The sequence below is a fragment of the Phyllostomus discolor genome, chromosome 1 (genome assembly GCF_004126475.2).
Source record: "Phyllostomus discolor isolate MPI-MPIP mPhyDis1 chromosome 1, mPhyDis1.pri.v3, whole genome shotgun sequence".
Taxonomy (NCBI): Eukaryota; Metazoa; Chordata; class Mammalia; order Chiroptera; family Phyllostomidae; genus Phyllostomus; species Phyllostomus discolor.
In genome coordinates, this window is record NC_040903.2 from 191395502 (window position 1) to 191423127 (window position 27626).

Here is a 27626-nt window from a genome sequence, read left to right on the forward strand (position 1 = left end):
GATTCAAATCCAATGTGACTTTTATAGGCAATTAACTTTTCTTTTGAGATCCAATCTAGCAACTTTCCTTAAGGTGCTTAGAGAACTTTTCAGATCATTTAACAGAAGTTACATCTTTGTTGTAAGTGGAAAGGCAGGAAGACTCAAGAACAAAATTTTAGGTAGAATTAGGAAGGAGTCCCAGGTTCCCTCCTAAGGTTCAACTAGAGTGTGGGTCTCCTGCCTCTTAGCTCAGCGCTCTCTCTCAGTCCCTTCACATTGTCTGTCTTCTCATTGTCTATTTGGGCGCCGCTTATCAATGCCATTATCGTAGCCCTTGGTTTTTCTTTTGTCTGGAGCTATCTATATCACAGCCCTGTCACCACTCCCAATTTCCCCGGTGCTAAAACCTCTGCTATCTAGGAAGATTCTCGGCAGGAAGAGATGAGTGTAAAACCTGAACAGCTACTGAACATTTTAAAGGAAGAGGTGTTTTTAGGTTACTCTGCTCCTTTTACACAGTATTAACGTACAGTATCACCTCAATCATCAAACCAACTTTGACTTAAACAGGCTGATTATCATCCTTATTGTGTAGAAAAAGAAACTGAAGTCTAGAGAAATTAGATGACTTATCCTAGATCACACAGCTCTTCCTGGGGGAGGGGGAAGGGGGCGGGGAGGGGGGTGGATGAGGTCAGCATTCTGACTTAATCTGCTGCTTTTAGCACTAGACCATGCTGTCCCTCAAAAAAAGCCCTATGTGGAGCATGTAGCTTAAAATGCTGTCTCATGCTGTACTGACTACAGATGGCTATGCAGTCAGTTCCTAAGACACTTAAGCTGCATTTCCCATCTATGGCCAATTCTTTAGTTACTGGGAACCTGGGCAGCTTTTCAACCACTACTTCCTCAGCCATATTCCTACCATTGAGACAGGACAGTTGACCAAGTAAGCAGAGACCAAGGACAAGGAAAGGCAAAAAACGGTATTTGAATGTCATGCTAATGTATATAATATGCAAATAAACTATTCTATTTTATTCAAGGTTCTAAATGAGGTCTTTGATTGGGTTGCCTTGTTAAAGACTTATTAAAGACTTTGATTTTTCCTTTTAGAAAGTACATAATGTTTTTAAAAGCTATAAGGCTGATTTTTATCCTTAAAAAAAGTTATTGCAGCTAATTCTCTCAAAGTGATAACTAGATCTCTCTGGCTTCCCTGAAGAAGTATTAAGCAATACTTGTGAGTTGTTACATATAGACCATATTCTTTAACTGGATTTCATTCTTGAACAAATATTTAAGGTCCTTTTCGGGGCCAGGGCTAATGGATCAAATTTTAGGGATTTGCGGCCAGTAATGACGTCTGTCACAGTGAAGAGAGGATTACCAGTGGTCAGCTTTGACCCTTTAGAGCCTTCCCTTTCTCCCTCACTCACTGAAGGTTAATCTTTGGGAACTACAGCCCCAGGGATTCTGCCTCACCCCAATCCAGCCTTAGTCTGGGGCCTGACTTTGCCCTGAGGGCAAGGTATGAGCTGCATTGGCTGAAGATATTTGTTATTGGTGATGTTTGCCAAGCAGAGGGCCTTGGAAATTCTTGTACTGTTGACCCTTGAACAACGCAGGGGTTAAGGGCACCACCCCCCCTGCAGAGTCAAAAATCCAAGTATAGCTTTTGACTCATCAAAAACTTCAGTTGTCCCTTGGTATTCACAACGGACTGGTTCCAAGACCCTCCTGCGTATATACCGCATCAGTGTATGCTCAAGTCCCTCTTCAGAAAATGGGACAGATCGATGTATACAGTTGGCCCTCTGCACCCATGGACTTCCAACCATGGGTTGAAAATACAGGTATTTATTGAAAAAAAAAATCCATGTATAAGTAGCCCCATGCAGTTCAAACCATGTTGTTCAAGGGTCAAGTATATTTGTCTTTACAGCCTGGCAATCGGTACCATTAGCGGCCACGCCCGGCACTGCCCGGACCTCTGTGTGATCTGGGTGGATGCCCATGCTGACATCAATACCCCCCTCACCACTTCATCTGGATGCCTCCACGGACAGCCGGTTTCATTTCTCCTCAGAGAACTACAGGACAAGGTCAGTAGGCCAACATGAGAAGAAAGCTGAATGGCTTGCAGGGGCTTTGAGGGTCTAGGTCAGTAAGATTTCTGTGAAGGATGGGATGCCAGTGGTAGAAATGCTTTCCACTCCCTTTGTTCATCAAACAGTTACGGGCCAGGCAGTCTGTTAGACGCAAGGGACAGAAAGGTTCTCCCTGCTCCCAGGGGTTCGTAATTGTCTAAGGAAGGGCAGGTGGTACTAGGTCACTCGAGTGAGTGACAGACCTACAGACTGAGGACTTCCTGGTTAAAGGCTCCCAGGCCTCACTGTCAGACCCTTTGGTCTAGAGCACAGGTGGCACACACAAGGCCCGCAGGCAGGATCCGGCTCGCCACCTTGTTTATCCCGCCCGGCACCTTCTAGCCGGCGGCAGTGCCAAGTTCTCACTTAACTGTTAAGGAGGAGTTACATTTATACCGTCCTAAAATTATGTTTGGCCCTCTGAAGGCAACTGCGAGGCTGATGTGGCCCCCGGTGAAAATGAGGTTGACACCCCTGGTCTAGAGTCCAGGTAAAATCGCGAGTACCTCTTTTTCTAGGCTGTTCAAAAGACACGGGAGCCCAGGCATAGACTAGTCTGTTTATTCCTCCCCTCAGTGAGGGACCAAGTTTAGCCAGGAACAACAAAGGTTACTCATTAGGCAGAATGTGTGTCCTGGCTGTCAGCAACTTGGATGACAACTGGGCTGTGTTTCAAGAGCCCATCTGTAAATAATTCAGTGCTGTGAAAGGGCCAGTCAGCAGTGTTCCTGCTGTTTGGGTAAGAATGAGAAACTGAGACCACCTTAGGAGACGTGATTTATTTTTTTAGTTCTTCTCAAGAAAGCTCTTCTGTGTTCCTCAGCTGCCTTTCTGAACCAGCTCCACTCGTAGCAGCTGCTTTCCGGACCAAGCGCGTGCTGTTGCACTGAGCACGCCCTGCAGGGAGGGGAGAAAGCAGACTGCACACAAGGGGAGGCACACAGCGACGGTCTTGACGAGACCAACAATCCTTGATGAATCCTGTTCCTTCCTCTCTCCACAGGTACCACAGCTCCCAGGATTCTCCTGGATCAAACCCTGTATCTCTTCCCCAAGTATTGTGTACATTGGTCTAAGAGATGTGGACCCTCCTGAACAGTAAGTTGACATGTAGGGTTACACTTTGGACTTATCCCGGCCACTTATGTTCCATTTACCAGGTTGTTCCTTGCCTTAATTTGTTGAAGATCAGTATATGTGCATTTGATTAAAAATGCTATTTAAACTAAGAATTCCTTCCTTTATATCTCATCACAGCTTTATTTTAAAGAATTATGATATCCAGTATTTTTCCATGAGAGACATAGACAGACTTGGTATACAGAAGGTCATGGAACAGACATTCGATCTGCTGATTGGCAAGTAAGTGACTCTGACAGATATTGTATCTAGGTCCCCAGGGGGATAAAGCAGCTCCCAGTGGGCAGCATGCTTTAGCTTTTCTCTTGAGGACAGTAGCTCTTCTTTCAAATAAAAGCAAAATGTACAAATTGAAAATTCAAATAATTTAGAAAGGGAAAATATAAAACATGTAAGTCCTATTCTTCCTCGGGTTGGGAGAGAGTTTCCCAGAATTCATTGCCCAGATCCTCCCTCTCTCATGAGTTTCTCTTTAGCTCCATTTTTAATGCTTGTCTTTTGAAATGAGAAGCATCCATTGTTCCAACTGTCCCATTCTTCCAAGCCTCACTATTTCTTCATCTGAAAGCAGGCTGCAGTTCTGTATTAAGCAAAACTTGGTAGTAGATAAAGATGGCAGAGGAATGCTAATCAAATGCTAGTTTTAAGAGCATTTTCCCAGTGCTGAATCTGTATTCCTGGATGACCAATGTAATTAACTGCCACCTGTTAAAAAATTTAGTTATTTAGCATATACCGTATTTTTAGGACTATAAGACACACTGGACCATAAGACACACCTAGGTTTTAGAGGAGGAAAACAGGAAAAAAAAGTTTGAAGCAAAAAATGTGGTAAAATATTTAATAACTTGTGACCCATTCCACTGCCCCCCAGCAAGCCAAGTAAGCTACATTTGGACTGTAAGACGCACCCCCATTTCCTCCCAAATGGGGGGCGGGGGGGTGCGTCTTATAGTCTGAAAAATATGGTAGGTGTTGTATGTTAATTTCAGCTACTGGACACCATGGCTAAACTGAAATTAGAATTGGGAGATGGTAGGGCTGTAGACATAAAATCTGAGTTAAGTTCGGCTGCTGTTACACTCTGAGGAATAAAAGCCACTGTAATTAGCTAATGAAGTTAGAGTCTATCAGAGCCCAAGGTCATACGGAAGTGAGAGGCTTTAATGCTCAGGGTAAGTCGGAAATATAAACTGGAATTAGACTAAGGCACATAGAACAAATGGCAAAATTATGAAATGGCGTGTAAAAGCTAAATGCAAATACTCAGTAACTTCTAAAATGGGAAACCTGGAGCTCCGCTGTTCTAACAAAGTACCGAAACTAACAGCAACAAAATCGAAGAGCTGCGTCTGTAGGAAGCATGAAGGTTCAGGCACAACCAAATGACTATTCTCTTATTCTCTTCGCAAGACGACAAAGGCCAATCCATCTGAGTTTTGACATCGATGCGTTTGACCCGACACTGGCTCCAGCCACAGGAACCCCTGTTGTAGGGGGACTGACCTATCGAGAAGGCATGTATATTACTGAGGAAATACACAATACAGGTAAGTAGTGATCAATCTGTTTACGACATAAGTAAATACGCTGAAGCCCCCTATCTGCCAGGGGCATCTTTTCTACCACGTCACTGTAGACATTGTTTTGCTTAAACTTGTTACAGCTAAAAGTCATGTGGTCAAACTACTAAGGGACAGTCACCTAGAGACATGTTTGGATCTCATACCAAAATAAGGTAATAGGATATTGAGTAAAAGGTTGTTTATGTCTTCTCAAACACTTATTAAATACAAGAATAACCTGCCAAACTAATGTAGTTCTTTGCATCTGAACTAAAGGCAGACTAAGATTAAAAGGCAAGGCCAGCTGTAGTTTTTACCTTAAATTAAGAGGTTGATTTACTGGGAGTTGGGAAGGTGGAATTAAAGCTTCTCTGGAAGCTATTTCAATGCTACAGTGCCTTGGGTCCTTTCGTGTAGGGTAAGCTTACACTGGAGCTTGTTAACAGGAGGTGTGAATGAAAGGCTGACAGAAAGATTAATAAAATGAATGTCAGATTTATTTATCAAGAGTGGCTACTAAGGGGTTACTGTCCCAAAACTCATACTTGCTTGCAAACAGTTTCCATTTCTATCAGAAAGCTTCTGGTCTTAAGGTTACTTTAAATGATCTTTAATTATAAAATTTAAACTACCACATGACATCAATACCATCTCATGAAATTAGGATCTTTTAGCATAGAGACCCCAGACTGCGAGGTCCAGGACTATAGGAAACTCTCGAATATTTAGGACAGACATGGAAATTGAGGAATGGTTTTCTGGCTCTGGAACTGACTGGACTCCTAGGCACTACAGAAAGGAAAGGGATGCCGGTCTACCAGATCTGACAGTGGCCAAGCAGTCTCGTTCTCAGACTCACATTCTCAGATTTTGGCTAACTGTCCTCGGGTTAGTGGCTCATTAACCTGGGAGTTCAATCCTCCATTCTGGTTCCCAGCGGCACCACTGGAACCAGGGGTTAGACACCTCTGGCCTTAGATGGAGCAGTGGTCACACCTTGTGCCCCTCTCTCCTGCTGTGGTATTACTCTGTCCTACAAGACTGTCTATCATGACACTGTCAACTAGATACATAAAACAGTTTACTGCCACCCTATCAATTAGTTTAAACAATCTGGAAACATGGGTAATATATATTTTAAATAGCTCGAACCTTCTTGATTACTTCTAAGCTATGCCCAAGGCCCAGCGTTTGTTATTGGGGTTCAGACACCCACATTATCAGAGACGCAGAGGGCGTGTGTAGGAACTGTTGGGAACGCTACCGTAACGTGCCTGTTCACATTCTGCACAGTGCGCTGAACTGTGCCCTGCTAACGAGGGACAGACAGCACATGGAACAGATGTGATGGCAGCGAGCGTGTCATGTACTGTCATGCTGTGTCACTGAACCACTGGGTATATTCACTTCACCCAGGTGCCCGGGCTTTAGGCCACCCTACATGATCTCAGGCACAGCCTTGTATTCTCGTACTAGTTTGTTCAGGTCACTCTTGAAGAGGTAGATTAACTTCACTCAGGATAACCAACTAGGAAATTCACTACCCCAGAGAAGTGGGGAGCAGGGGCTGGGAGAGAGAGAAGGCAGGTCTGGATAAGGTTCTTTTGGTCTCATCTTCCCTTCTCAAACCCTCTGGCACAAGCTCTCAAACGCCCAGAGATGGTAACTGGAGTCCAAATTAAAGTATAGCCCGGTCTTCCCTTGACCAAGTACAAGACACTGGGTCATTCTGACGGGAGACCTAAAAACAGTGTCAGCTGTGGAACCACACGCAGAGCTCGGACCTGCGCGGGCGACAGTAAGACGTGCAGTTGTAACTGTACTTCAGGGCATGTGCTGCTTTAGGAGATGCAGATACGGCGTCAGAGTTCGAAAGTGGGAACAGAGTTCTGGCAAGTGAGAGGTGGGAGTTCCCTTCAAACAGCTACATGCAGGCAGGCATCTGGAAGGTTCCTTAATGCTGGAAATGCACGTATTTCCCCAACAAGCAGGCTGGCAACTCCTTTCCCCACCAACCCCTGGGCTCATTCTTCCTTCTCTCCAGAAAGCCTGGCAGCTGTGCCTTGTATGTTAGTTGAACTAGGATGATTGATTTTATTACCTTAGAGGTTTCTTTTAATCCTGCTCTAATATAGCAATGTTTTAATAAACTCATGCCTAAGAGGATGAGGTATAAGGGGCTTCCTGACCATGGTTAATTTTATAGTAGAAAATGACTTTTTTTTTTAACCTTGGCTTACTCTGCCCTCACTGCGAGCGGCAGCTAGGACTTTCCTGAGGTTTCGTCCCACTTCGTTCTTGCAGGGCTGCTGTCGGCGCTGGACCTTGTGGAAGTCAATCCTCGGCTGGCTGCGTCAGAGGAGGAAGCCAAGGCTACGGCTGGCCTGGCGGTGGATGTGATTGCCTCGAGTTTTGGTCAGACAAGGGAGGGCGGGCACAACGTCTACGACCAACTGCCTACTCCCAGTTCCCCACACGAATCGGAAAGTGAAGAACGTGTGAGGATTTAGAGCGTACTGTATGCTGACACACGTCTGTCACGTCGGGCATTCCAGAGTTGTGCGGTGCTTGAGGGGACAGCTACTACATGGTCATCTGGGTCAATACTGCCTTAATGAGAACATTTGCGTATTCTCACAACTGCAAAGTTTCCTCCTCCGTTTTGGTGACCAATAATTATACTGTAAATGTATCTGATTTTTTGCAGTTTGCAAGGTATTAACGTGTTGAAGGATTACGTACATTTAAAGAAGTCATAAACAGCATTTATTACCTTGGTATATCACACGGGTCTCGCTGCAGTTCCTTCACATTTAACTGGTTGTCCGTCTTCCCTCCCTCTTCCCACAGTCTGGCTATACAGTGCGTCCTTGAACCGTCAGCTCGTAGCAGCAATATGCTTACTCCACATCTTTAACACCCTCCATTCACAAGCTCAAAGTTCTGGTCCACAAACCCTTCCTTGCAGGAATCCTGTTCAATGCTTCCGAAAGAATTTGTAATAAACCAAGCCTCCCAGGATGGCTAGCTCCAGTAAGATGACGATGGAAAGTAGCAGCTTGTTGGTTGTCACTCTACAAACAGAAGCAAAGTGAGTAATCAGAGTCTGGATGACCTTATTTCTTTCTACTCTTGATACACAGAGGTCCGACTTAGGGACAAGGCTAGGTAATGTGAGGCAGGCTGAATTTCTGTTTGGCCTCATGGCCACTCAGCACAAAGTATATATAGGCAGACCTCAGAGATACTGCAGGTCTGGTCCCAGACCACCACGATAACGCAAATAGAGCAACAAAGCCAGTCACGTGAATTTTTGTACCCCAGTGCATACAAGTTATGTTTACAGTAGCCTGTAGTCTATTAAGTATACAATAGCATTATGTCTAAAAAAACAATGCATACCTCAACTTAAAAATACTTTATTGCTAAAAATGCTAACCATCATCTGAGCTTACTGGGAAAAAAGGCACTGACAGATTGCTTGGCACAAACCTTCAATTCGTAAAAACACTGTATTTGCAAAGCACAGTAATTAAAAGTATGCCTGTATAAGGTTGTTTAGCTGTTAAGAAGGAAAACACTATCTACCTCACAGAAATGGTGAAAACTGGGACAATATACACCAAGGGATAAAAATATTTTCTTTTTAAATTTTATTTTAAAATGTATTCAAATAGTAGCTACTTCCTTACTTTAAAACTAGCTTTTCTAGGAGGGTCTAGTTAGAAAAAAATACTATTAAATATGGTGTGAAAAAATATACCATTTCCTGAAAGCAGGTTGAATCCTATAGCAAAACAGCAGTAACTACTCAGTACCCTTATTTAATGACACAGCCGCATCAGTCACACACTACAGCTGGGAGCATGTGCTGGGAGACGTGCTGGCGGCAGACGCGCCAGTGTGGGCATCCAGCTGGGGGCGGGGGGTGGTCCTGAGTAACCATGAGCTGGGTAGTGCCTCTCGTACTCTCTCTCCCCCCATGGACCCAAATGAATAGCTCTACAAAGGTAACATGGGAGTGTCACAAAAAATTTACTCTTTTGCTAATAAAAAAAGTATCCCCTCTGTGGTTCTCCTGTTCCCTCTAAACTAAAGGCTTCCCCCTATTCCACAAGGAATGTATGCTGTTTCGGGAAATCTCACCCTCCTGCTAGTTCCACGGCTCAGCTGTGGTTTTGTTTCACACACACTGTCACTTACCCCAAATTCATCCCCGGTGGCAATACTTCCCGATTTTGCCCCTAATTTTGTTGCTGTCAGCACTTAAATCAAGGGGTTTTTTTGGTTGCTGTTGTTGTTTTAGAGTTAACTTCTTGGTAACAAGAGAGCACTCATAGGTAATGGGTTGACTCCCACGAAGAGCAAGCAGAGCCAAAAGCAAGTACTAAGCAGTAGTGGTGAGGAGTCTTCTACTCAAGCTTTTACAAATGTGAAACTCTTATCACTCCCGTGTGCTGCCTTCCTTAAGGCATGTAAGCTGGAAGTAACAGTGCTTCCAGTGGACACATTTTACACTGCTCCAAGTCAGAGCAGTATGTACTTCTAACAAAAGGTTTTGTCTTACACAAGACAACATTCTTTATGTCTTCAGCTTTATTAGGATCTTTGTAAGTCACAATTAAAGCTTTGACATTCTTGGTTGAAAGACATTAGTGTTAAAGAAAAATTAATTTTGTGACTATTTTTAAAACTTACTTTCTGGACATGGACCGGAGAATCTTTCGGCTTTTGCTCAGGTTTTCACTTGTGTTTACCAGCTGAGAAAAGAAAATAGCAATTATTTCCCCCTTCTTTCAAAAGTACATACGCTAGAATTGGAACATTCCTAAACTGACAATGGGCATTGGGGTATATGTTGAAATCAAGCCAATTTAAATGGTGGCCTCAGAGTACAATTAGAAGAGATGGGAGAGAACAAGATACTTCAGTACTTGTCAAGTAGGCTTAGGAATTATTACATCCAAGGCTGCTGTGAGGGATCTCCAGGACAGACAGAGCTAGTCCTTAGCTCCTCAAACAGAGGAGCTTCAAGGGCACCTTGCCAGTAACCATGAAGCAACTTTAGAATTGAATTTCATCAGCCAAACTCCAGGAGAGCCTCTTGAGTTACAGTTTGTTTTCACAGGCAGGTGGATTACCACTCTTGGGATACGGTTATTTTTTCTTTACTCCCTTAAGAGATACTTACATTGAATTGTGAAAGGAATTAATCTTTTTAAAGCCTTTTTTTTGTAACCTGTCCCCTTTGATTGCCTGTTGCTCATTTAGATAGCTGGAGGGTATGTCAACAGTCGGCACCTGCCATCTGCTCCCAATCCCTAGCGGCCTCAGTAAGTGGATCTCTCAGATCATTCCTGGCTTTTAAATTCAGCCAGTCCACCTCACGTTCAAAAGTCAAAAACCAAACGATCTGTAAGTTGCCTTCTCTGTAGTTTACCTTAAATTCAGTGCTTTATTGTGAATTTTTACTGAAAGAAGGGCATCATTCTGCTTTAAGAATGGAGAATTACAGCTATTAAGAGAAAACCATCCCAAACTTCCATACTGAACTAGAATTTTCCCAAGTCTTGCCCACAGTATCTGTTTTTCAGTCTGGATTTGCTATTAAGAACACAGTATTCCATTGGCAAGTTGTACTGTTTTCAGAATTTCTGTGCAGGTGTATGGAAGGAATAAATTTTCTCAGAGTCTCTTAAAGTGACAGATTAGAGGCCCCAATAGAGCCATCACGGCCCTATTTCCATTTTCTCCCCACAATGACCCAGCTTATATTAAGTAACAGTGAGGAGTTATAGTCCAGGACTGAACCTCTACAGATCGTCAGTGGTGCTATTTTGTGACATGTGGAAATAGTCTTATCTCTAAATGACAGGAAAGTTAGGATCTTTTCGGTAGATGATGCTTTCATAGGGAGTGCAGAACATTCCACCAGATATAAAAGAAATACAAATCTCAGACTGGTAATACAACAATAAAAGGATGGAGTGGCTGCCATTTTATGTTTATTTGACAATCTTTAATAAATGCAGATATCGAGTTTCTTCGATCTTTTTCCCCCTTCCAATGATCTCTAAATCTAAATCTCTAAATCTTAGGGGTAAAATTATTCCAGAGATCTCTCAGGATACAAACTAAAAACTTAGAAAAGCGTGAGAACCTAACAGCCATATACCCCGATTTCAGAACTGCTGCAGCAAGGCCCACCTACTCGGCCCACTCTTGTCCCTCTCCGGGTCTGCCCAGACTTACTCTGTTCTTGGTACGTTCCAACTGCTCACGTTGCTCCCCCAGCTCTTCTATGATTTCTGAGCCAATCTGGTCAGTCTCTGTGGCAATCCGATGAGAACGCTCAATACTCTGGGTGGCCCGGTTCAGGCTCTCAGTGCCTTGCAAAAGCAACACCCGTTGAGACTGTAGCTGATTCTGATGGGATTATGAAAGGGAAATGTTAGACTTCTTCCTTATTCTTTGTCAGCACAATCCTTACCACTGCTCTGATGGAGGAAGGGATATAAGGTGCAAGAGTTTTCATTAAGACAACCAAAGATGCTCATGAACTATAAGATCCTGTTTAAGGTCAGACTAAAGCAGAACTTGAAATTCATTACAGGATTCACAATACCTTCCACTCCACTGCTTGTTACCTTAAGGCAAGGTAAAAAGGATTAAAAATATCAGAGCATTTTCCTGTGTTTGTAATGAATTTGAACTGTTTGTGTGCTTGCCAGACTAGCAACTTCTGAGAAGCAGTGGCTCAGTTTTGGGGTGCAGGAACTACCTGAAAATGTACACAGCCTGTAACTTGATGGGCAGCAACCAAACCAACTAAGCTCTACAGCCCTAGGACAGACTAATTCACTGAAGATTCCTACCTGATTGGCACTGAGGACTGAGGGACCTTGAATGAGCTATTCATTTTCAGTACATATAGAAATCAATTAGAAGTCTGGGTGCAACACTGCCACATTCTGGAAAAAAGGGGCCACACTATTGGTAAGCCCCCAAAGAAATTCACTCCAGGCCTAACAGAAAACAAAACTTCTGAAGCTGCCCCACTGGTGATCTGCTCTCAGGGAAGGAGGCATACAGAGCCAATCAAGTGCTCTAGCTGCCGCAATTTTCTAAATGCCCACCAAGTCTCACTCCGCCTATAATCCTGAGGACAGAAGACATGAGGACAGAAGTGGCCTTTGTCAGGCCAGAATTTACCACTGACAGAAATGAGGGCAAGCTCTAAGGACTTAGCTATTTGAAACACATACAAACATACACATGTACGCAAAGGGGCAGTTCGCAGGACCTATTACTCGAAGCACCAGACAGCACCATCAAGCCAAAAATGGATTCCCAGATCAGAAGTAACAGAAGTCTTCATGTATGGTAAGAGACCAGTGGATAAGGAAACTACTGAATAAAGTTGAACTAAACCCCAGTTACCGCTTAAAAGAAGCAGGAATAAGGCTTTTTAAAAATAAAAGATGGGGTTTTTCAATTGATCAGGTTGAGAAAGAATAGGGAAAAAATGATAAGATCACATAAATCAACCCCAGATTTATAATAATTAATTCTACTAAAAGTGGTATAAATATTTAAATTGTTTATATAACTTCTGAAACTAATGATTTTGTTTTTTAAAAGATTTTTATTTATTTTTAGAGAGAGGGGAGAGGAAGGAAACATCAGTGTGTGGTTGCCTCTCACGTGCCCCCAACTGGGGACCCTGCCCACAACCCAGGCATGTGCCCTGACTGGAATCGAACCAACAACCTTTTGGCCCACAGGCTGGCACTGTATCCACTGGGCCACACCAGCCAGGGCTTAAACTAATAATTTTAAAGCAAAATTATTCCTTGGACTTACTCCCCCTTTTGTTGTTTTGGGTCTTTTGGAGGGAGTAAGTGACCAAAGTACTTGACACCTCTCATCTCACTCTAACAAGCTCCACCTGCCTGCCTTTTCCCAGTCCCTCCTTTCACATGTGAACTGGGAAAACTTCACACCGTTCCCACACACTCTAGTTCTGACACCAGCAATGTCAGGCAAGCGGCACTTGCATGTCTCTTCCACCACAGTCAGGACGTGTCATGAAACGGGATTTGTTTATTTAAAATGGTCCCACCAGCCCTTCTGCACACGTGCAGTCTGCACTTCCATTTCTCTCTCACACTATTTGCCAGGCCATCTCTACGTTGTACTACGGGATATAATCCCAAATGCAACATATTCAATTTAAGCTTTCTGAAGTGTTACTTCTTTAATTCTCTAGCTTCTCTAGATAGTTTCAGAATATAGATTTTCGATCTAGTCAGTTAGATCTAGTCAGTCTAACTATAAATCAGAATACTGGAGGCTAGAGAAGCAACCTGTGGCTCACTTTCTATTATGACATTGTAAGGCATTAGCCCCTTCTTAGGAAGGATCTGGCCTTCCCTACTGTATCTGGGCTATTGAGCAATCTTGATATAAATGTAAAGAAAGCTTGGATTAATTTTGTAACAATGCCCTGATAAGTTAAAACCCTAACTGAATTTTTTGGGCACATGTGAGAAGGAAACTGGATCAGTGGGTGAGAACACAGAGTTCAGACACAGTGAGATTAGCTAGCACCTGTATACTGCCACTACACACTAAGCACTGCTTTATACATAAAGGACACAAAGATGTAAGCAAGCGTATGGTTTGGAAAGATCTGCGTATAATCCGGCAGGGGTCAGTGCTCCCCCTCTTGGGACCATGCCCATGCCTTTCCCTTCTCCCTCTCCTTCCCCCAGGCACACTACCTTCCCCTTCCCCTCTCCTAAGCTCCAAGGGCCCTTCTTCTGCCTCCGTAACTTGTTTCCGGAGCCTGCACAGTCCAGCTGGCTCACTTCTACCACCTCTGTAACTTTCTAAACTGTCTCATAATTTGAAAAACAAACAAACAAAACAACAGGGGTAAATATCCTAGGGGAGAAGGGAACTGGATGCAGGAAAGAGGATAAGGCGGGAAAAACAAAAGTGTGGTATACACTGTAACACGAACTGCATACTCCTCAATATGGTTAATTCTTGGACTACAGGCCCGAAAGGGGGGGAACAGCGGACACTTACCACGTGCTCATTCTCTACAGCGTAGGTGCCGTATTTCATGTCTCCCCGGCCCCCAGGTGTGGCTGTCAGAGGGGTGCTTCTCACTTCCCGGTGGAGTTTGGCAAGGTCCTTCCGGTAGTTTCGAAGCTTAGACATCATAGGGTTACGGAAAGATAGGGGTGCATATCGCAGTTCCTCTTCCATCTCTGCCAGCTGGGAAGATGAAACAGTGAGTAGACGGCCCTGGCTCTTTTCTGCCTCATCTGGGCATAGTCCGACCATATGTGGTTGGACTAATTAGACCACAGACAACCCCGACTACTACTCAACCACATGCTTCACAAAGGCAGGGACCACATGTAACATGTTCACTCCATTACTCTGATGTGTGCACAGTGCCTAGCAAGCATAGAACAGGCTTTCAGAAAGTATGTGATGAATGAGTGGAAAAGCTAACAAGTATCTTATAGCTTATTACACATTTTTATAGCATTAAGTTAATCCTCACAGCAAATCAACAAGGTAGGAAATACTATTTCTTTTTCATACATAAGACTTGATGAAAACTGCTCGAGATTATACAATAAGAGAAATCAGGGTTTCAAATCTTCATATTCTCTTTTCAGTATACCAAGTTCTTAGCCTGTCATGGTTCAAGGAAGCACATTCAGGTCTGCTGTATTAAAATGGTAAGGGTCTGGCATCAAAGTCCTCCCATTCCTCCTCCTCTTTCTGAAAATCAATTGTCTCCATGTCAGATTTCCATTTTTCTGGGATAAGTAAAATATAAACTTGAACATGTTCACAAGAGGCCACACATTATTTTCATCTGCCTGGGGTGGGCAGGGTAGCACTGGTTACTTTTGCGAACTTCAGAGAAAGAAGGTAAGCACCAAACGGGTGCTAGCTAAAAGATTTTAAAGATGCTACTAAGATGTTAACCAAAAAAGAACACTGGTCTGTAACAGGTATCATGGGTATGGCAGCTGTGCACAGGCACGAAGAGAAGCTTCTAGTGTTGCCATCATGAAGGAGATAGTTTCCGCAGTCCAGTGGTCTGATCCTTCTTAAAACTGATGCACAAACACCAGAGGAAAGGATGCAGATAAGCTTAACTTCTCAGACAGAATAGGCAAGTTGTTCTTCAAACAAGCAAGAAGGAACCTCTCTCGCTTAAAAGGAATTTTTCTCCTTAATCTATGCCGGGGAAGCAAAAACTAAGGGCAACTATTTTTCTAGAGTACTATGAGGGAGCTGGATTTTAGCCCCAAATTCCTGAAGGGTTTACTGAAGCAAGAGCATAGTGGGCACACTAATAGGTAAAAGCAGGTTTTTTTTGTTTGTCTTGCTTTTGCCACAGATTATGCTCAGCAACCTGGACCAACTTCTGCTAGTTTTGGGTTCTGGGTTCTGCTTGGGAACTCATCCTGCCCACGCATGTCAAGATACCAGATCCAGCCACTACACTGTCTTTTAAAACAGCAGGGAATGTGGCTTAGAGCCACCTCTGAGCTACATTTTCTGTGACAGTAAGTTTAAGAAGGAAGAATAACTGATCCAAATAGCCAGCTTTTAAATGAGATTTTAAAAGACCGCCCAGGTTAAGGTGTGAGAATGCCCTTCACAAATCACATCAGGAATGTGTTATCAAAGCCTCATTTCAGGAGAGGCTTCAAGCTTTACCCATTTGTTTTGTTAACCCCACCCCCACCACCGATCCCCCCAAATTGGCCTCATTTAGTCAGAAATAATCAGAGTCAGGAACAGGCAGGAAGAGTTAACCTGTGATCAGATCACAGCATTTACTTTTGGAGAAGACGGACATCAGGCAGAAGTAAGGCCCTGCTCCCTGTTCTCACCGTCTCATTGGCTTCCTGTTGCTTTTCATCGAAATCTCTGATCAATTTCTTCTTCTCTTCTGGAAAAGATAAGACAAGTTTCAAATGCTTAGTCCTGCTTCCTAACATTTTTATAGCCTATTCCCTCTGTGTAGAATACACTCCCCATTCCTCTCCCGTTGGGGGCAGCTGTGCTTAATTGCTCCTAAAAGGCACTTAGAAATGTACAGGAACTTGTTATCACCACGACTGGGGGAAGGGGAGAGGGGGTTATTGCTACTGGCACTTAGTACCCAGGGAACAAGAATATCCATGGGTATTGACTGTCCTGTGTAACAATAATCTGGCCCTGAAAGGCAATAGTGTTCCTACTAAGAAACACTTCAGGTCTAAGTTAAGCACTGCCAATCTTTCCCCCACAATCCTAACAGAGAGACCAAGCACATCAATAGAATGTTTAACAACACTGGTTTCTGAAATCCTGGTCTCCACTTTCACCCACAATATGAATCACTTCTCTATTTAGCCTGTATTCATTGCTTTTCTGCAAAACAAATTCAAAGCCCACCTACTCTGCTTGCTGGAGAAGCTACACGGTGAGGCAGGTGTCTCTGCCACACCCACTGGTGGTGCTATGGCATTGACTCATAGTGAGAAAGTCACTCTCCTTTTGATTCTCTTTCAATCCTTTATATCATGTCCTCTTGGTGCTAATATGTCTTTAATGCCTAAAAATTACTACCGTGCCCTTTTCAACAAAAATCAAAGAGGCTTCAGCTTCAAAGCAATTAACATCTAACTAAAAAGTACTGTTTTGCCTTCCTTGTTTTTTCTTTCTGATCATTTACATACGTTCTACAGATCTTCCACTGAAAGTAGTGATACAGCCCTGACTGGTGTGGCTCAGTGGGCTGTGTCACTCCGCGGACCTAAAGGTCGGAAGTTTGCTGCTTCGGTTCCCAGTCAGTCAGGGCACGTGCCTGGGTTGCAGACCAGGTCCCCAGTTTGGGAATGTGCGAGAGGCAACCAATCGATGTTTCTCTCCCTCTCTTTCTCCCTCCTTTCCCCTCTCTCTAAAAATAAATTAAAAAATCTTTAAAGCAGTGATACAAAAGTCTTTTAAATAACTTCATGTATTCATTAAATGCATTTTACATGAAGTCAGCTGATACAAGGAAAACAAGTAATAGTGAAAATGGTACTCAGACATGGCAAAAATGATGCAGGGAGTCCCGGCATGCTGCCACCCGGCAAACCCTGTACAGGGGATAACCGCTGGCGAGTAAAGGGGACTAAGTCCTGGACCCAGCTCTGGGAGTGAGCTACTGTGTACGCTTGGACAATTCTCCGTCTCTGTGAGACCCGACTTTCTTTGGCTATAAAGTGAGGTAGGTCTTCCCTTCACATCTAAGAAGCAAAAACTAGCCCTATTTATGAGGAGCTGGATTTTTAAAAATGTATACATTCAAATGAACGTTCTCCCAGAAATCTACACATACCATATTTTTCTGACTACAAGATGCAGCACCTCCCAAATTTGGGAGGAAAATGGGGGTGCATCTTATAGTTTGAATGTAGCTTACCTGGCTCACTGAGGGGGCGGGGGGGGCCTATGTTATTTACATTAATAGATATTTTACCACATTTTTTGCTTCAAATTTTTCCCCGTTTTCCTCTAAAACCTAGGTGCATCTTATGGTCCGGTGCGTCTTATAGTCTGAAAAAAAACGGTAATCTACTTATTACAACAAAGTTACTGTTGCTTACAATGTTTTTTGAACTGATCTTTTGGAATTACCTTCACAATTTGGGGGCGGTCTTATTTTTAATTGTGGAGAGGGATATATATGTGTACATGTATACATATACATACACAAAATTTATCATTTTGACTGTTTTTAAGTGTACAGTGAAGTGGCATTAAATGCATTCACATTGTTATACAACCATCACACTATCCCAGAACCTTTTCATTATCCCAAATGAAACTCCAGAATCATTTACACACTAGCTCCCCATCCCCTCACCCCCAGACTCCCTTCTACTTTCTGTGTCTATGAGTTACACTACTCCAGGCACCTCGTGTAAGAGGAACCACACAATATTTGTCCGTTTGTGTCTGGATTATTCCATTTGGTATCATGTCTTAAAGTTCATCCACGTTGTAGCAAGTACAGGGCCAGTCTTTTAAAGCGATGTATTTTTCATCCACTGTGACTCCTAAATACAAGCCAGCACTTCCATCCACTGAAGGGCAAGCAATCTTTACTGATGCCAAAGAAAACAGCTGAGTTGGGCTTACGGAGGGATGGGACGTGGCTACTCAGTATGCTGCCCTAAAATTTTCCTGGATAGTTTTGTTTACCCTGACTTTCCCCTTGAGCCTGGATTGTCAAACCCAATCCAACAAAAGATGCAATCTCACCATTGTGTTTTATATGGCTTTACACTTATGTTAATCACAATAGCATCTAGCATGTCAGTTGTCTGCTGCTTTTTAAGCAATTATAAATTATTTTGGATGTGTACATTCTAATATATTCTCAACTTGAGATCCAGCTCCTCCAGAACAAGGAAATTTTCCTTTTCTTTTATAGGTCTCACAATTTCTAGAACCTTAAACCTGACAGTGAACTCCTTATTATGCCTTATCCCTTGTCATGTGACATCCTTTTAATATACACAAGGCACTCCAGGTGAACTATTTCTTACTCCACAACACTCACAAAAACCAGGGTCTGCTGTTTAAAAAAAGAAAGAAAGAAAAAGAAATTCAGCTATGGCAAATGGCGTGCACCTTGACCATCCTGATGAAATAAGCACCAAAGCAGCCATTATAATCCCTGAGTGGGCTGTGTTTCCAGCCACTGGCAGTGAAATAATGCCTGCAATCAAGAATGGCTACTTCCATGGAAGGGCATTATATTATTTTGTCACAAAAGTGCTGAGTGTCACCACTCCTCTGAATGGGCCCATCTCCAAACTCCTTCCCTCCCTCCTGACGCAAGCCGGGCAGTATGACGTAGTCTATATACAAGTGCATTCCCTTCCTTGCTCCGATTTTTCTGCAACTGTTAGTTATAAAGTCCCTTCCTACACTCCTCCTTTGCTAAAGGATATGAAAATCTGCATTCTCAAGGGGCAAATTCCAGAATGATTCAAAGAGAAGAACTACATAAAAATAAGAGTAGGGAGAAAAGCGGTAACCCACAGAATCATAACTCTTTAACTTCTCTGCATGATTCAGTTATTCTCAGTCTTTTTGGAGTTGGAATATTCCACTCTCTACCTGATTTCATAAGATATACATTCTCCTAGGAGCGTTGTACAGATTATATACTTTTAAAAGAAATCATGAGATCCTTTTTGTAACCCTAAGATTTTTTATTTTTTTAAAGATTTTATTTATTTATTTTTAGAGAGGGAAGGGAGGGAGAAAGAGAGAGAGAGAAACATCAATGTGTGATTGCTGGGGGCCGTGGCCTGCATCCCAGGCATGTGCCCTGACTGGAATCGAACCTGTGACACTTTGGTTCGCAGCTCACGTTCAATCCACTGAGCTACACCAGCCAGGGCTAGATTTTTTTTATTAAAGCCTTTGAAATCATCCCTTCTGATGATGAAGTCAGGGAGGCAGATACTTAGAGGTTAGAAAGAGCCTAAAGCCTGCCCAGCTGAGCGGTGTCAGCAGTGCTTCTACACCCTGCAGCCGCAGGACTGTGGAATCAGTGAACGTTAGGCTGAGACAGACCTCAGAGATCATCCGTCTGGTCTAACCTCATTCACAGCTGTGGAACTGGAGCCTGGAGAAACTGCCTTCCCCAGGCTCACAGGAGGCATAGGCAAGTCTGACTCCCACTCCAATGCTTCTGTACACCATAGCACGGACCGACATTTTTGTGCCCCCAGGGTATAGCCTTTAGCAACGGGTAAAATCTGTTCGCCTCACCTCTTCCCAAGCCAGTCACATGGGAGTTACGCACTGGAAACTGATTCTGCTTGATCAACTGGGTGGACGGCAGCACCATGTCCCGGACAAGGAACACAACACAAGCAGTCAGCTCTGGGATACAGCTCGAGGAAGCCTGCCTTAACGTTCAACAGCGTGACACCCTCTCTTCCTCACAGGAGGTCTGAATTAGCAGATCCAGAATTTTGGTCCATTAGAGCTGTGGAAATAACCTGGGTTTCACCAGAACCTTTAAAATATGTGACTAATTTGCTTTTGGCGCCCCACTGTGGCATTTCTAAGACCTACATCCTCTATTTGTAGACTACTGTGCTTTACCTAATCATACACCACCTAGAATTTCAAAGCATCAGATCCCTCTAAGCCTATTTTCTCATGTGCAAATAGGAAATATAAAAGTGCTCACCTCGTAGGGTAGTCTGAAAGGATTATAAGAGAGAATAAACATAAAAAGTACTTGGCAAATGCCAGGTGTATTAAGGGTTCAATAAATAGCAACTATCATTGTTTTTTCAAGTAAATCCTTAAGAAGGAAGAACTAAGAGAAAAAATAAAATTCACTAAACAATATGAAGAGTGTTGCAAAAATTAAAATTCTGCAATCAGTGAGTAATTGCCATTTACCAACCCACTGCATAAGGTCCGCCATAGTGATTATTTTTTCTGGTTTCCAAAATAATGAGGTCTCACATAGACATATTGTGAATGAAAATGAAAAAATGTCAATAATCTTACAACACTCAGTAAGACATGTGGAGAAATGCCTTATGGTGCTACAAAAATCATGACTACAGGCACTTACTGTATTAATTGGGTAAGCATTTACAGCGCTCTGAGGTATTTGGAGAGACCTTTTCAGATGCTGCAAAACTAAGATTAGAAACTATAGCTGCTTGTAACAATATTAATATAATATTAAAGAGTAATAATTATCACATATAACAATAAATTGTCACTGTCATATAAACTTGCTAAAGTAGGACACATGGTGTCTGCTATCCGTTGTTTTAATAAGTATGTATACATCCACTTTAAAAGTGATGAAAATGTGGAAGATGGTCCTTTCAATACCCAATCACATATTATTTTCTTCCTAACAATCCACAGTATTTATACAATCATTTGGCAAATATTTATGGAACACCTAGTATGTACTAGGCACTGTTCTAGGTGCCTAGGATACATAATAAACAAAACAAAATATATAACTTATGGCAGAGGAGGAAGGAACATTTCAGCTGATACCGAAACCAGACAAGGACACACAAGAAGGGAAAATTACAGGCCAATATCCCTGATGAACAAAGATGCAAAAATCCTCAACAAAATATTAGCAAATGGAAATCAACAACACATTAAAAGAATCACACATCATGATCAAGTGGGATTTATCCCAGGGATGCAATCAATGATGGTTTAACACCCACAAATCAATCATGATAAACCACATTAACAAAGTGAAGACTGTAACTCATGATCAGGCCCTGGCCTGGTACCTCATACAGCATTGTTCCGATACGCCAAAATTGTGGGTTCGATCCTCAGTTGGGGCACATACAAGAAGCAACCAATGGATGCATAAACAAGGGGAACAACAAATCGATGTTTTCTCTCTCAAATCAATTTTAAAAATTATGTGATCATCTCAATGGATACAAAACAAGCATCTGAAAAAATTCAACATCCATTTATGATAAAAACTTTTAAATACGGATATAAAGGAAACACATCTCAATATAATGAAGACCATGTAAGACAAGCCCAAAAGATGAAAGCTTTTTCTCCAAGATCAGGAAGAAGACATGAATGTCCACTCTCACTTTCATTCAACAGAGTATTGGAAGTCCTAGCCAGAACAATTAGGCAAGAAAAAGAAAGAAAAGGCACCCAAATCAGGAAGAAGTAAAATAGTTACTATTTGCAGATGACATGATATCATACATAGAAAATTCTAAAGACTCCACCAAGAAACTGTTAGAACTAATAAATAAATTCAGTAAAGTTGCTGAATACAAAATCTACAGATAGTCCCCAACTTTTGATGGTTCAACTTACCAACTGGACTTTTTGATGGTGTGAGAGTGATATGCACTTAGAAACTGCACTTGGATTTTTGAATTTTGATCATTTCCTGGGCTAGTGAGATGCAGTACAATACACTGTTGTGACTCTGGGCATTGAGAGCAGGATGATTTTGCCCAGCTGTAGGCTAATATAACTGTTCTGAGTACATTTAAGGTAGACTAGACTAGGCTACAATGTTTGATGGGTTAGGTGCATTAAATGCACTTTGATATATTTTTGACTCACAATGGATTTATTGGAACATAACACATCATAAGGTGAGGAGCACCTGTGTACAAAACTGTTTTATTTCTGTACATTAATAATGTATCAGAAAGAAATTAAGAAAATAATGACATTTACAATTGCATCAAAAAGAATAAAATAGGAAGAAATGTAATGTAGGAAGTGGAAGTCTTGTACACAGAAATAGAACAAACAATCCAAAAATCTGTATGGAGACACAAAAGACCCAGAGTAGCAAAAGCAATTTTGAGAAAGAATAAAGCTGGAGGCATCACACTTCCTGACTTCAAACTATAGTACAAAGTGATAGCAGTCAAACAGTACAACACTGACATAAAACAGATACAAAAATCAATGGAACAGAGAGCCCAGAAGAAACCCCCATACGTGGTCAATTAATTTATGAGGAGCTGAGACTATACAATGGAGAAATGTACATATCAGGAAAACCCAGTCTTTTATGTCTTTATCTCCTGTACTCAGGGAAAAAACCCAGTCCTTCCTCCTGTGTTTCTTTCCTGCGTCTCCTTTGCTATTGACACGGAACACTTCACTTCTAGTCACCAATACGTGGGGGCTTCCCCCACCAAGAACTGCACCACCACCTGAGTACCCCACAGTTCAACCCCATCCTGACACTACTCAGAGACAGCATCAGATTCCATGGGTTAAGGGCTCAGATCCCACAACCCTGCCTCTCCCTGCCCTCTTCAGATCCAATAACAGGTAGTGGATCCTCAGGTTACCCACCACTTCTGCCCGGTTTGGTCACGAATTGGAGGTTCCCAGGACCCTCTCCTAAGGTTCAATTAATTTGCTAGAGCCACCTGCAAAATTCAGGAAAACGCTTACTTAGGTTTACCAGTTTATTAAATGATATGGTAAGAGATACAGAAGAACAGCCGGATGAAGAAATACGCAGAGCAAGGTCTGAGAGGGTCTCGAGCACAGCAGCTTTTGTCCCCATGGAGTTGGGTGTATCACCCTCCTGGTGTGAATGTGTTCACCTATCTGGAAGCTCTCTGAATCCCATACTGTTGGGATTTAATGGAAGCTTCCTCACTTAGACACAAGCAATTTTATAATCCATTTCCAGTCCTTTCCCCCTCTCTAGAGAAGTGAGGAGCAGGGTTGAATTTCAAGTTTCTAACCATGAATTGGTCTTTCTGGTGATCGGCCCCAACCCAGGAGCCACCTCGGAGCCCACCCGGAGCCGCCTCACTAGAACAGAAGATGCCCCCAGGAACATCTTATCCCTTACGAACATATGGGGGGTTCTGAGCCCTGTGTCAGGGACCGAGTCAAAGACCAAACATTGGAATAAGATGCTCTTAGTGTTCTTATCATTTAGGAAATTACAAGGGCTTTAGGAGGAGGTCTGTGCCAGTAACTAAAGGCAGAGACTGACATACATTTTTTCTATTGTCTCACAGGAAAAGACAGTCTCTTCAATAAATGGTGTTGGGAACATCTTGACAGCTACATACAAACAATGAAACTGGACCACTATTTCACACAACACACAAAAATTAACTCAAAATGGATTAAAGACTTGAACGTAAGATAATAAAACTCCTAGAAGAAAACAAGTCTCGGCACCAGTCTTGACAAAGATTTTTGGATGAGATACCAAAAGTAAAGGCAACAAAAGCAAAAATTAAGAAGTGGGGCCACATCAAACTCAAAAGCTTCTGCAGAGCAAAAGAAACCATCAAGAAAATGAAACGGCAACTTACCAAATGGGAGAAAATATATGCAAATCATTAACCCCTGATGAGGGGTGAATATCCAAAAAACATAAAAACTCATACGACTCAATGGCAAAAAAAACCCCACAAACAATCTGATTATAAAATGGGCAGAGGATCTGAATAGACTTTTTCCCAAAGAAGACATACAGAGGGCCAACACATACATGAAAAGGTGCCCAACATCACTGATCACCAGGGAAATGCAAACCAAAACCACAGTGAGCTATCACCTTGCACCTGTTAGAGTGGCTGTTATAAGACCAAGAAATAACAAGTGCTGGCAAGGTTGTGGAGAATATATAGAGCTTATGTTCTAGCTCAGAAACTTTCAAACTTGACATGCATCAGAAATCCCCTGGAGGGCTGTTAAAAGAGATAGTATGTTAAAATAACTAATGATTAATGACTGTTTTGGTCCTAAGAATCTGCATTTCTAACAAGTTCCCAGATGATGCTGATGCTGTGGTCCGAGGACCACACTCTGAAAACCACTGTGCTAGTAGAAGACAAGTAATACACAGGGTCCGGCAGAAGTGAGGCCTGCTTGAGTGTGGTTGGTAGGGTAATAATATGGGTGTAATAATCTATAGTTTTAATTTGAACATTCCACCTAAAACGTCATATGGTGTACTTGAGTGTGTATTGTTATGTTAGAGAATTACATGCTTATGATTTTGTAATAAAAGATTTTGTAATAAAAAAGGGGCATTATTTGTGCTGGACCCTGTACTAGACATCGTAAATCCAGTCAAGTGTCCCATATGTTAGAAAATAAGTGGTCTAGAGAAAAATGGGAAAACAGAACAAGGCAAGAGTAGTTGTTTCAGAACTAGTATTCTCATGTTTTATTTAAATAAAATATCCACTTTCCCATATAACAGTGTCAATAGCTAATGGCTCTTCCTATTGTCAGGCAGGCAGTATTCTAAGGGCTTTACATACGTTAACTTATTTCATTCGTATAAAACCCTTATGAAGTAAATACTATGATTTGTCCCCATTTTGCAGGGCAAACTAGTTAGGTTAAGTAAGTTGTCCAAGGTCACATGGCTGCTAAGAGGCAAATGTAGGATCTGAACCCAGGCAGTCTGGCTCTAGAATCCCTGCTGTTAAATATACAACTACACATGGCTTCTCAATTCACATTTAAGGCAAGAACTCCTGGAACTCTTTAGGACTCAGGGCATGACTGATACATAATAATTCTCAATAAACATTACTGAAAAATGACTGAATTCAATTATAGCACATAAGATAAATGCAAGAGCCGTGTTAGGTGCATCATTTGGTGCCTAATAATTCATGATGGAAATTAAAGCTCTGGAAAGCTTACGAAGTAGTCCCTGAAGTAGAAATAAGGAATCAGAGATGAGGCCGGGTGTGTATACTTAATTAAATTCAATTTATTCAAAAAATATTCATTGAATAGTATGAACAAAGTAGTGAACAAGAAGACTGAAAGTTGTTGAAACTCTTGTTATAATCTGAGGATATACTGTATTTACTTAGCCATTAAACAACCAAGTCTGTGACCAACAACTTATGTTAGAGTATTTTGTGCTTGGGTAGAAATTCACATTGTTCTGATTGTCCTCTTTGCAGAAATGAGGAGAAGGTCAGGTAAGTGACAAAAGTGAATATAACTAACTCAGTTTTCTACTTTTCAAACAGAATGCATTATTTAGCCTTTAAGAAATGGGTATTGCAAAATTAAATTCAGCACCTAGCTGAAAAGAAAAACCCCAGTATTTTTTCAACCCTGTAAATTAGATCCCATCACTCCCTTGCTCAATATCCTTTAACTGCATCTCATCTCATTTAGCAACATGCAAACTTTCACTGTGATCTACAAGACCCCACACGATCTGGTCCTGCCTACCTCTTTCCAGCCTTGTCTACTACCACTATCTCCTTTGCTCCTTCCACCTCCAACACAACTGGCCTGGCCTTCCTGCTCTTCCTAGAAATACCAACCCCATTTCTGCTCAAGGACCTTTGCAGTGCTATTCAATCCTGACACTCACTTCTCCCAGATTTCTGCATGGTTTCCTCCCTTACTTCATTCATATCTCTGCTCAAATGCCATCTCTTCAAATAGGCCTTTCACAGCCCCCACCCCCACTTAAAAATAGAATGTTCCTCCTCTTCTACTCCTTTGCCCTGCTTTACTTTCCTGTACAGGCATACATTGGGAATATTGTGGGCTGGGTTCCAGAGGACCCAATAAAGCCACTGTTGCAATAAAGTGAGTCGTAATCTTTTGCAGGTGGAAGGTCTTGTCTTAAATTTCTTAAAAACACAACATCTGTGAAGCCAAAAGGGTGAACTGCAATAAAACAAAGTATGCCTGTGTTGCCCTTAACATGGCCTCTTAATGGTTATACATCATCACGCCACTAAAACGGGGATTTGTAGGTCTTTTCACTACAATTTACAATATTAACAGCATGTAAGGCAGTGTCTAGCCCAGTATGCACAAGTTAAACGAACATGAATTTCATTCTCACCAGTCATTTGGTTCATATAACCTTGGGTAACTCAAGCTCTGGCCCTTAAGTAAAAACAGTAAAACAAAGTCTTATCCGCCTTGCCATTGAGATCTATTTCGTTTTGAGGTGAAGAACTGTGCTTTCTGTGGATTTAACAGGACAACTCAAGCTCCTCCAGGCAAAGACTGCAGCAACCTGAATTCTGAAACCGTGGGGCAGGAAACAGTCTAAGCAGAAAGTTCATAACGGGACAAAACCTAAAAGCCACAATCCTGGTTTTAAAGACCAAACTCCCCAAACCGGTATTTACCAACCCCAAAAGTATGATTCCTTTGGGTTCTTAACCATTTTTTGGTGCTAGGGATCTTTTGCCAGCCTGGTAAAAACTATGGACCTCTTTTGAGAATAATCATTTAAATGCATAAAATAAAATACAGAGTTCCAAAAGTAATCAGTTCTACTGAAATACAGGACCGCAGATTTAAAGTCTCCTATGCTCTTCTTGCCACAGTGAGAATGAGACGAGAATAATCTGAAGGTTATGGGAGGATCAAAAATCCCAAGGAAATGGTACTCCGAGGTCCATCACTGAGCAACGTAAGTGAAAGCAGGGAGAGATCCTGAGCGCTGGGTCCAGCCAGGTCTAGGGAACATGTTTGAGGAGAAGAGAAAAGGGCCCAGGTCTGGGAAGAGTGTGAGGCTTTTCCTCCTAGAATGCTCGGAGCTGTGCTACCCAGGGCTCGGCTCGCCTCCGCCTCACCTGTCCCTCCAGTCCCCAGGAGCCGCTCTGGCACCCCTCGTAGGTCTTCATGGAGACCGCGGAAGATCTCGTGCAGTTTCTCGAAATGCTCGGAAGAGGCGGCGGAGGTGGCCATGGTGCAGGCAGCGCTCAAGCAGCGGCCGCCGAGATTCGGCCCCGGGGCCCACTCCAGCCACAGCCGTCAGCCGCCCAGCTCCGCAGGCATCACGGCGACCTCCTCTAGCAGCGCCACCGCCCACCCTGGAAGAGGCGCTTCCGGGGCCGCAGCTGGGTCCTCCCGAGCGGGAACGCCCGCCCCCTTCATCCGTCACGGAGAGAGCGCCGGGTGCCAAAGCCTTACGGAAAGGTCGCGTGCACTGCGTTTACCGGGAAAAGCTTGTGAGAGCAGAGGCGCGCCCCTGCTAGCAGCAGGTCCCAGACCTCCGGTTACGCTCAGCGCGGATTTGGGGAGAGCGCCACAGCGGAAGGAATTGTGGGGACCCGCGGGACTGGCAGCGCGGCCGCCTGTCTCCAGGGCCCCGCCCCCTAGCGTGGGGCGGACGCTGCAGTGCATGCCGGGGGCTGTAGTTCAGCAAAGGAAAGCGCACTTACCGTAAGTC

General features: G+C 42.8%; 2 protein-coding genes across 5 annotated transcripts in view; one reads left to right on the forward strand and one right to left on the reverse strand.

Annotated features, from left to right (window-relative positions):
- Window positions 1–7622, forward strand: part of ARG2 (arginase 2) — a 38910-nt gene extending 31288 nt beyond the window's left edge. For 2 of the 3 annotated variants that reach the window (XM_028507289.2, XM_036011192.1), the window contains exons 4-8: window positions 1928–2087; window positions 3136–3230; window positions 3390–3494; window positions 4686–4822; window positions 7142–7622. In XM_028507289.2, coding sequence (XP_028363090.1) covers window positions 1928–2087; window positions 3136–3230; window positions 3390–3494; window positions 4686–4822; window positions 7142–7347 — 703 coding nt within the window. In that variant the 3' untranslated portion in view covers window positions 7348–7622. Of the gene's footprint in view, window positions 1–1927; window positions 2088–3135; window positions 3231–3389; window positions 3495–4685; window positions 4823–4938; window positions 5289–7141 lie in introns of those variants that run through there. The other variant, XM_036011198.1, reaches the window with a different exon arrangement.
- Window positions 3607–27518, reverse strand: VTI1B (vesicle transport through interaction with t-SNAREs 1B). Of its 2 annotated transcripts, XR_004899817.1 has the most exons (7): window positions 27028–27518; window positions 15769–15827; window positions 13931–14122; window positions 11090–11263; window positions 9536–9597; window positions 7611–7911; window positions 3607–3977 (listed from the first exon to the last, which is right to left on the reverse strand). XR_004899817.1 is itself a non-coding variant. In XM_028507290.2 (6 exons), exons 1-6 carry the CDS (start codon window positions 27140–27142, stop codon window positions 7815–7817), a joined length of 699 nt encoding a protein of 232 aa, XP_028363091.1. In that variant the 5' UTR covers window positions 27143–27518; the 3' UTR covers window positions 4416–7814. The 2 variants fall into 2 exon arrangements, 1 of the variants encoding a protein (XP_028363091.1); XM_028507290.2 differs by lacking the exon at window positions 3607–3977 and having other exon boundaries at window positions 4416–7911.
- Window positions 27519–27626: the final 108 nt, after the last annotated feature.

Bases quoted from the DNA above. Each gene is read 5' to 3' on its own strand.
- VTI1B (XM_028507290.2), bottom strand. From the start codon at position 27,142: ATGGCCACCTCCGCCGCCTCTTCCGAGCATTTCGAGAAACTGCACGAG. The intron at 15,828-27,027 runs GTGAGGCGGAGG...TATCTTTTCCAG, and splicing joins CCTGGGGACTGGAGGGACAG to AAGAGAAGAAGAAATTGATC. The intron at 14,123-15,768 runs GTGAGAACAGGG...TCATCTTCCCAG, and splicing joins AACAGGAAGCCAATGAGACG to CTGGCAGAGATGGAAGAGGA.